At 32.0% G+C, this 10852-nt stretch overlaps 1 protein-coding gene across 3 annotated transcripts in view; it reads left to right on the forward strand.

Moving 5' to 3' along the window:
• Positions 1–6803: 6803 nt before the first annotated feature.
• The window catches only part of LOC110101237, a 19203-nt gene continuing 15154 nt past the window's right edge, over positions 6804–10852 (forward strand). Inside the window, exons 1-2 of one of the 3 annotated variants that reach the window (XM_020829041.2) lie at positions 6834–6939; positions 7025–7067. In XM_020829041.2, the coding sequence (XP_020684700.1) occupies positions 7030–7067 (38 nt within the window). In that variant the 5' untranslated portion in view covers positions 6834–6939; positions 7025–7029. Of the gene's footprint in view, positions 7068–10852 lie in introns of all 3 variants that reach the window. The other 2 variants (XM_020829038.2, XM_020829039.2) reach the window with 2 other exon arrangements.

Consider the following 10852-nt stretch of genomic DNA (forward strand, 5'->3'; position numbering starts at 1 on the left):
TCTTTTTGGGGTTTTTCAAAACAATAATTGTATAAGAAGAGTCAAACATGTCTTAGTTTCTTCTCAGAGTGTAAATAAAATAAATTAGAAATAAAAATATACTATGAATAAAAAATATCCCAAATTTTAGTTCAATTGAATAAGATCATAATATTTATAACATTTCATATTTCAATTGTCCATCATGTGTCTCAAGCTGGTGTTTTAATGCTAAAAATGTCAAATTTTGATTACATTCATATTACTATAAAATGTCTAAATCTAATCACTTCATAAAATGTGCTCTTGAAGATTATAAAGATTGAAATTGTTCTGAGCAATAATAAATTTAAACTTTGCTTGAAGTTCCATTGAAAAATGATATAATCTTAATCAACATTGGCTAAAAGTTGTTTGAGCCATATTCTAGCATTGATAAAAAAAAAATTCATACCTTGATTGAAGCATTTTTTTAATCTTGGTCAAATCTTCAAAATACAAACAAGCTTCAAATAAGAATCCAATAATGTTTGATCATGAGCCAAATATAATTTTATCGAGGTTAAAATAAGTTTCAAGAAATGTTTAAAGTTGGTGGTCATGTCTTATGTCCTTTTGGTTTTAAATGTTTAACGTCATTCGACCATAACTTTGTCGGACGTATAATGCCACTAGCCTTCAATGATTATCAAGAGCTAGTTGGAGATGATTTTGTTTCTTTGGAATTTCACCTCATAACCGTTACTTCTGAATGAGAACACTCGAGCAGAAGAAGACACTGAGGAAGGGTCGATCAACTTCTTACTCAAATGGTCACTTATATGCTACTCGAGTCTCAAGCATCTCTTTGAATTATAAGATCTATTTGACCCAAATAAAACTTTCGAGCATATTTCCTCAACGAATGAAATGATATGCATATTTCTCTAAATTTGGACATTAAGGGGCATATAAAGTCAATATTTTCTTAAATATCTTATTAGGGCAACCAATGATTAGAGGAGATTGTTTGCCCAAAATTTGAATTTGAACACATATTTTATGATGTATTTCTATCTCCCTCTCTATATGTGTGTATATTAGACATGCTTGTTGAGGAATCAAATGAGATAAAGCAAGCTTGTCCCTCATGAGGTTTTTTCCCACAGTACACTCTTCTCAACCAGAGGGGATCCACCTCAGAGGCACTAACCTTAGGCGAACTCTCCCAATTGAGGCACTCACATTAGAAGAGCTCACCTTAAATAAGAAAACATACACTTAATAAGTAGGACATGCTCATCCACCTAACAAGCAACTTTAGCAATATAATTAAAATCGTAATCAGAGGCCTCAATCATTGAAGGCATTCATCAAGAGTATCTTAGAGCCATGTTAGAGATAACCATTTATGTGGAAATGTTAGGATCTTATCCATGTAACTATAGCAGTCAAATCATATATTTATTTTTTATTTCTCAGGAGTGACATCTCGTAGCTTTCCTAACCCTAAAATATTTGGTTAATAACTATTTTTTAGGACTTCATGCCAATTTCTATTCACAAAATGAAATAGAGCTTGGGAGCCTTTTCCTCTTACTCAACTAAATCTTTCTTTATTGCTCAAAAATAGCTTAACCAATCATGCAAAAAGGGTTAAGATGATACCCATGTATAATTTCATATCCAACATGGCTTTAAATGCAATTAGTGTGGATTGATGTTGTTGACCAGAAACCAAGTACTAAGAGAAGCGAAGCAATGTGATAGGGAGAGATCAATTAACATGGAGAACCAAGACTTCATGTCAGAACCTGACCCAATATGACCCGATACCACATAGCTTATATTGTGCCCAATCATGATAAGAATCATAAACTAACCTCAAGATCTAATTGGAGAAGTGCTAAGAAAACTTCAAATTTACACACCAATGAGCCACCACTAAATCTAGCAAACTTAGTGTTCTTTTACTCATCTTATGGTCTAGTATTTATGAAAAATACTAAAAATTTCATAATTGAATTTAATTTAAAAAGTCAAAATTAGAACACTTTATTTAATGAATTAAAATAATTCATAAAATCTTAAAAATTCAATGAATGATCAAAACTCCAGCTAACATTAATCTAATCAATCAAATCTGATAACTAACCCCTTAAGACAAAAAAAAAAAATACTCCATTGATGAGGTTTTTAAGATGGATTATCATGAACTGTGGGGTTACATGTCTTAAGGATGCTTGGTTCCTTGAGCCCACTGTGATAATGCCACAAATGAATTCAATAAAGTGCAAAACTATAAAATCAATTGATTATTAATTACTTAACCAAAATTAACTCGCTAATACAACTACATCAACCTAGTTTATAAGATGAATTACATTGAGCTGCGGGGCTACGTGTCTTAAGGAGGCCTAATTTCTCAATCCCATTGTGACAACACCAGGAACCAGTTGATGCCAAATAAAATAATAAATTTAATAAGCCACATTAGCAACCAACTAATTAACTTAAAAATCATCAAACCTTAATTTTAAACTAATTAAATTAATTAAATATTATTAGTTACTATTATGTCAACCTGGACCTATGAGGTTATTAACTTAGCCCAAAGGGATATGAAATAAACTTCACGGCACTAGTGTAAACAAATGCAGTAATTACTCAACACTTAAAAATTAATCATAAAATGAACATTAAAATACTACACTCAAACTCAAATTAAAATACCCTTTGATTTATAACAAAAAAATTAAAATACTAGAAAACTTCAACAACTATCAAACATAAGATATATACAAATCACATAGCCTGATGCACTCAGTACAGATGGTTTGTTAGGATAATCACTTCTAGTTTTAGGCTAGGACAATCTTCTTTTCTTTTCATGCTGCTTGTGTGTAAAGATTTTATGTGGATTTCACCGCAATCTGGTTGTAATGAATTGGTTGATATGATGCTTTATGATGTGTTAATTTTATCATGCTATATATGAATTGATGTGATGGGCATTAAATTAATCCTAGGTTATAAATTATTTGGATGCTTACAAAATTTTATGTATGTGCCCATGCTCATGTAGGGCTAAAATAAAAGGGGCAAATTAAAATTTAACTGACAAATTTTTTACAAGTGCTAAAATTATTAAGCCTCCATTAAATTAAAAGATCATGGATAAGTGTGTTTATGCTCAAATCTAAGCAAATGAAATTATATAACTTCTTAGGATGATTTTGGTGATTTTAATTATAACTGCTTAGGATAATATGCAGGTTGTTTAGATTCTTTTAAATTTTTTATAAGTAATTTTAATTGAATCGAGTTGTGAAAGTTAATTTTAAATGAGATATTACCCATCCAATTTGAAATCCAAAAAGAAGGGAAGCATCTCTTAGGGGAGAGTTTCTTTTATTTGGAGATTCAAATTAGGATGATTTAAAAATTCAAAGAGGAAAAATATACACATTCGGGGAGGAGTTCTTTTCATTTGGATATCCATACTATAGGAATCCAAGGATCTCGCAGAAGAGAGGAAGAGGAAGAAAGGAAGTCCTCAAAATATCCCATTTGAAAATTACTTGCGTTATTCCAAGGACTAGAATTAGGGTTGTCGTTAGTGGTACCTAGACACTTTTAATTTATGCAGACCTTGATTGTAATTAAGTGGCATTTACCAAGTGGACTTTTACACTTATTTAATTTATGTTGATTACATGAATTGATTATTGTGTTTATTTCTGTGTAGTAGGAGTTTCATAATCTTTTTAAATTTTTACTCTTGCATGTAGATTTTTTTTAGCCTGGAAATGGTTAGGCTCTTTAAGGACCAACATTTTTTTACTCATAATTAAATAAAATTTTAGGCTAAAATAGAAAGATAAATAATTTTAAGAAGTAAGCACGGGCTCGTCGAAAGTTTCATGCATTCATATCATACATTCTCCTCCTTATTAGGCACCTCCCCACCTACGAGTTATGGTAGACCAGCTGGCCTATTAGGGTGCAATTCTGTCTAGGGGATGTTGTGCAATCTTTAGAAAAAAATTATTTTTAAGCCTTTTTAAAAATGTTTCATATCATTTATGTATACAAGGTCAATCAACATGCATTACATTAGAAACTAATTAAAGAATTAAAATTTTAATTGCATACGAACATAATCACTCTACATAAGTAAAGATGTCAATTAGGGCATTCACTAAACATCAAACCCAATTTCTTAAAACTTAAACAACATCCCTACCCACCTTTTATAAAAGACACGATTCATGATTTTAAAGTATTAGACGGTTAGCTGGCTCCCCAATTTAGGCCGGGATAAGTTCATATTTGCATCTCATTAGCTAGGTTCATGCCACTATGGTTTAGTGCTCAAAATAGATCTATGATTTAGGGGCGTACGTAAAATCATAAGTCATCAATTTCAGAAATATAATCCCAAAATTATAATAAATTTTTAAATTAAATTAAAATTTTATCTAAACCAATATATAAAGCCTAACACATGTGATAGATTGATGCATTTCTAAATTGTTTCAGAATTCAAAATGCCTCCTATTCCTCCTCTATTGTCCTCCAAAATAACTCCTCAAATTTGCTCCAATCCCTGTTGAAATTCCAACCTCGCTTCCTTTGATAACACTCCTTGAAAATTCTAAATAGAGCTCCTACTATTTTTAATCGAGAGTGTTCATAGAAAACAAAAAATTCCTATAATGTAATTAACTACGAGGATGTACTTTCGTAGGAGATTTAAAGATCCCAGATCATTTTAAAAAAATTAATTAATTCTCTTTGGAAAGATAAAAAAATCAACGATGATCATTATCTTCATATTTAAATGATTAATAATAAACAATATATTCTTTCCTTGGGAAGATATTTCATTTATTATCATAACCTTAAATATGAAATTAATGATATTTCATCCATACTATCACATCCAAATACTCGATCGAATATTATTTTATCCTTTCGGGGTCATATGTAGTTCTTTATTGAATTTGGCTATAATAATCAAGTTGAAGCTTACAGTTTTGTTATATGAACCCATTATATAATGATATTTTTACCTTTTAGGGTAGTATATTGTACATAATGACGTGTTCGACTTCAAAACTAAAATTTCAGAAATAAAATTTCCTAAAGAAAATTGCTTTGCATCTTTTCCAAAGCAAAGTTAAAACTGTGAGTGGAGGTGCTAGAGTCAAATCGAGGTTTCGGGCTAATTAATGGAGGGATGAAGGATGAGCGAGGTTAGCGAACAAAGTGTAAAGTTTTTTTTTTTTAAGTTTCTTATTTTTTATTGCTTAGATTTGCTGAAAGGCAGTCATCGTAGTCAAGTATTGTATATTTTTGCATTCAATTACTTGAGACGGGACCAAATCGGACTCATGAAGAGATACATCTCTTCATTTTTTTTATTTTAAATTAGTCAACAAAGACTAGGTGCAAAATAAATTACAGTTAAAATGTCACCACACTTGATCTTTATAGACCCAAACAAATTACAAAAAAGACGAATGATCCATTGAAGTGCCTCTCTTGAAAGTGGGTGGAAAATGCAATAAGGAGGACAAGGTACTATGTGCAATATCAGTGGGTATTAGCCCATAACATCTGTGGATAGTCAGCACCTTATTATAAAGTGGGAGTTTTAGTCCACTGTAGAATTGATCCAAACAAAAATAAAAATTTTCATTCTTCGACAATTCAAAAACTAGCCCTAAAAAAGAGCCAAACCCACCAATAATCTTGATGTTGAACTCTACCTGCAGTCATTCGATGTCATGCTATTCATTCAACAAAAGACTACGAAAATCAGAACTTATAGAATCCTCAACCCAACAAATGAGATCACACAACATATCACTCAAGATAGAGGTAAGGCAAGTCAATTGAGAAAAAATGATAAACAATGCAAGGAGCAATGAAGAAAAAGTAACCCTTTATTAAAATTTATAATAGGAATCTTGAAAGGAAAAATGTCGTGTGACAAGAAGGTTAGATTAACAATAATACATCACAGATTTATATAGATTTGAAGTGACATCCCCCTCAATGTCCATAAATGCTCACCTCTTCAGAAGTTTTGATTCATGTCTTTCTCATTAATTAAGTTAACATATCAATAATAGGTCATAGCCACAAACAAAAGTGATTAAAATCCTTATAAATAATAGGCACCCACCATCCATAACTAGAGTTGGCCATCTAAAAACTATGTGACGGTGCATAACATGATAATGCAACCACCCTAAAAATTATCAAATGAAGGTGTCTCATAGGTCGAACTAACTTTAAGTTAAGTAACTCTTCATGAATATCTAAAATTTTATTTTTAACACTCCAAGAATTGTCTCCTTTTGGCAAGCCCATAGAACAAGATGAAAATGTAAGTTACAGGGCTTTCCTAAATTAGAAGTTGAATTCTCTTAACTCAGGCGAGCGTAAAGATTAATGCTAAAAAATTTTAGCCTAAGAGTATGCCCCATAATATATAAAAACTAGACCAACATGAGTACAAGGATCACATTATAATATCAACTTAAGGTTAAGTTAAAGTGACGTGAGATTACTTCAGATGACTCAGTTAGAAGAGTAGATATATTAGATTTAATCTATATTAAGAAAGGTAAAATTTGACCTAAAAAGACTTAGAAAATGTTAGAAATGACCTTTCACTGTCAGATCTAAATGAGAATTTGACTCTTAATTAGACACAATAAAGAAAAAAAATATTTATGTAGCTGATATAATGTGTAATTGGATAAAAATTTGATGATATTGTTCAATGGTTTAATTAGTAATAAAATTACCACTACAGCCACTGTATCCACCAAAAGGAATCGGAAACGACACGCGTCGATGGGTTCGGCGTCGGTAAATGTGATAAAGCGTTACTCAAGTGCTCTTTCTGAAAATGTTAGAACCCTCGAAATCCAAATGCGAACGGCGAACGATCGACTGTGACGCGAGGTTCGATTTCTTCTCCTTCCTTTCCTTATTCATCTTCTCTCCTAACTTCACCGTGTTTTTTTGTCCCCTATATTCTCCGATTAAGGCGATATGGCTAAACTCGAGCCACGGCTTTATTTCTTGTCCAGGTATGCTCTTCATTCGGTAGGCTGTAAATCTGCTTGCATATTTCCAGCATTCTTATTGTTTGACATCGGGTTAATTTAGCTTAAAGGACTTCTTGGTATATTATTTTAGGGTTTAGTCATCCTTTATGGGCTGTTTGGCTGCTAGTAAGGTTTAACTCAAGTAGGATTTGGTAAATCTAGTAAATCCCGTGCTTGTTCAATTCTGAAAAATGTTTGGCATGACAGAGGTTAAATCTTGATGAATTGTTGGCTACTTATTTGAGTATGGTAGTTCAAATAACATTTTAATAATAGTTATTGATGATTAAATTAAAATATGTTTCACAACTATAACAATGAGAAGTCAGGAGCAAGGTTGTTGAACAACGAGGCCGTCTAAACAGCTAAGAACAAAAAATAGTTAGACACCACTATTCTTTCATTCTCTAAAAAATATGAAGTAAATGATCAATATTAGCATAAATGATGTTCCAATTAATTATTAATTAATAAATTATTGAATTAATTTAATATAATATTCATATCTAAGATGATAGAATTATTAGAGATAAAAAAAAGAGACGAGATCCAATGAGTATCTCAAAGTCAGACCCTTTGTTAATATACATTGAATTTTAAATCAGATATAACTAGTTTAATATAAGTTTTAATGAAGAAGGATATGAAGAAATAAGGAAACTTGTATTTGTGACCTCATTCTTTTCCTCAAATTTAATACTTGAATTAAAATAAAAAAAAGATTTCAAAGTCTTCGAGAAAAGAAAGAAAATCAGCGAGTGAAAGCATACTTAACCAATATGCAAACTTGTTAGGGGAAAAAGAAGCTTGCGAGGTGGGGGGATTAAGTGATGCCACTCATCTTTCTCCTAGATCAAGGTTATAAAGGAGCAAAGAAGTCAAAAGGAGCTCACTAGTGAAGAAGGTAACCTTTGGATTTAGTAAATATGAGATTTAGGTCGAAATAGAAGTAAAACGGGATTTGAAAATCATCAGGATTTAAGTTTGCATTTTTTTATTGTTGGGTAGGAGTTATGGTAGATCCATCATAAATGTTGCTCAAATCCAACCACCAAATAGTCCCTTAGCTTAAATATTGCCAAATATTTTCTTGGAAGATTTTAATCATGATATTTTGATAAGTACCATTTTAGGCCTATTATTTGTTAAATCATACCACTCATAGGTTTTAATAGATTAAAAAATTTCTCCATCTCAGAAATCTTAAATTTGTAAACAAATACGCCAACTTTGTATAATGATTTAGCAATATTTAACAATTATCTTGCCAATATTTTTCAAATTTAAATCCCCCCCAAAATTTATTAATTTTAGATTTATTGAAACTACTAAATCCTACTTGAGTTAAATTCTATTTGTAGCCAAAGGACACTTTGCTGAGTCATGTCAAATTGATTGATTATTTATTTCAATATTTAATATTTATGAATTATGAGATATAAAAAAATTTAATCATTTAAACCATGTGAATGGTAGGATTTAACAAAATTTGGATTTAATTAATGATGAGGCCAAAATGGGGTTATCAAAATAGTGGGGTTTACTCTTCTAAAATTATATATTTAGTTTAAATCTTACCCATAATAAGATAGGAAGGATTCCCTAAGGGTGGAGTGCACGAGTAATAAAACTTTTGTTTGGGAAGTAATAAAATAAACTGCCATTTGTTTAGATAATAGTTAGTAGGCTTGGAATGAGAACTTGATGATTTTTCTTATGAACATGTAATGTTATGTTCTCGCTCTAATGTTTTTGGGCATGATTGTGAATGCAAGGCTACTATGTAGGAGGATATAGTAGATTTTCCTTGCACACCTTTTACCCTTATCAGGATATTTAAATGACTAAAAGTTAAAGTAGCCAAAACTGATTTTGAACGTAAATGTTGCTACAAGTGATCTCTTTTTTAGTTTAACCTTAGTGATTTAAATAATTTGATGGGGGCCCAAGAACCTGCTAGGAGAATGGGCTCTACAATCAATCATATAACCTATGCAATAATTACTTAATTTGAATTTTGCTATTGCTATAACATCAATGAAGCACTGTCATTCAACCTAAGTTTGCAATGTCGTCATCCTGATATTTTCCAATGTGGACTAAGGCATTCTCATTAGGAGATGAGAATTCTCCACATGGGGAAAATTGATGTAGGCAAAACTTGCCTATTTGTTTTCCTCATGTTGTCCGTTCCCCTTCCTTGCTATTTCTTATGTATTAATGGTTCCAAAAGGAGTGTTGACTGCTGGTTTCCTGCTTGTTTCCTAGGAAGATTTATGGCTGTTGTTTTTCCCATGCTGTTCGTTCCCTTCCCTTTTTATTTCCTATGTATTGATGGCTCCAAAAGGAGAGGTGACTGTTGGTTTCCTAGGCATATTTATGGTTGTTGTTTTCCCCATGCTGTTCGTTCCCCTCCCTTGCTATTTCCAATGTATTGATGGCTCCAAAAGGAACGGTGACAACTAGTTTCTTGCTGGTTTCCTAGGCAGATTTATGGCTGTTCTTTCTCTATTTTTACCTATATATGGGGGTTGTTTTGCTGCAAAAAAAAGAGAGTTATGTGATAATTTTTGGAGCATGAAACCTACGGGTTTGTGTTAGCTTGCGAGCTTACTTATTTTCCTTCTCTCTTATAATTCATCTCGGTTTCCTATCTCTTTATTCTCTCCACGGTTTTCCCTACCAGCTGTATCATTCTTCTCAAAACTTTTTGATGCAATCAATTATTTGGGAGAGGGACCCAAATTTTTGATCACAAATAAAAAACACTTCCTATATAAAAGAAACTCACTAAAATACCCAAAAGGATACAAAATACGACAATTGAACCAAAACAACTTTATATTAGAAAATAAAATGACTTACAAACTTTTAAAATTATAACGACTTACAAACTTGACTCAATCACTTGACGACACCCTAAAGTTGCTTCACTTAGAGACGAAAGATATAGATGGAATGATCACCATGGAGAGAAGAAAGAGATTATAAGCCAAGACGAAGGTTGGAAAGAGCTCGCAAGATTTCCATAGAAGTAGAAGAAGAAATGGAACAAAGCTCTCAAGCTTTTTCCAATAAAAAACCTCTCAGGTTTTCTCTCCAAAAATCATAATCATCACTACTCTAAAACAGCCACAAAACTTCCTCTATATATAGGCATAAAAGAGGAATACAAACAGCCATTATAACCACTAATTAGTTCAATAAAAAGGGGTAAATGAAAAGGCAAAATTAAGTACATATTTCTGTACAGAAATATGTCCCAAAATAGCCCCAAAAACCCTTCAAATACTCAAATAAATGAGGGAATGAAAGGTCAACAGGCACTATACCGAAATCCCAAAAGGCACAGCAAAAAACAGGGAATAAAGCCATGGTTTCAAGCAAATACATCACGGATTCCAGCAGCCAAGCACAGGGACCAAGCAGCCATATTTATTTCGGTAAAAAGGGGGACCACGGGCAATAAATTTAAGAGCAAATCAAAGGGACAGCAGCATTCCGTGGGAGGAAAACCAGCAGGAAAACTGCAACAGGCCAAAGGTACAGGGAATTAAGGTAATTCAAGAGACAAAAGGGAGAGGAAAGGGTAGGGAAATGTTTGGAAAAAGTGGGGGAAGAACAAAAGTCAAATTTAAGAAATAATGAGCTAATTTTTAGTTCAATAAATGAACTAAAAATCAGCTCATAATGAGCTAAAATTCCACTTTACATTAATGAGCTAGAGAAGTCAAAAATCAAATATTAGGATTTGATTTGACCCCCCC

The sequence above is a fragment of the Dendrobium catenatum genome, unplaced genomic scaffold (assembly GCF_001605985.2).
Source record: "Dendrobium catenatum unplaced genomic scaffold, ASM160598v2 fragScaff_scaffold_1220, whole genome shotgun sequence".
Taxonomy (NCBI): Eukaryota; Viridiplantae; Streptophyta; class Magnoliopsida; order Asparagales; family Orchidaceae; genus Dendrobium; species Dendrobium catenatum.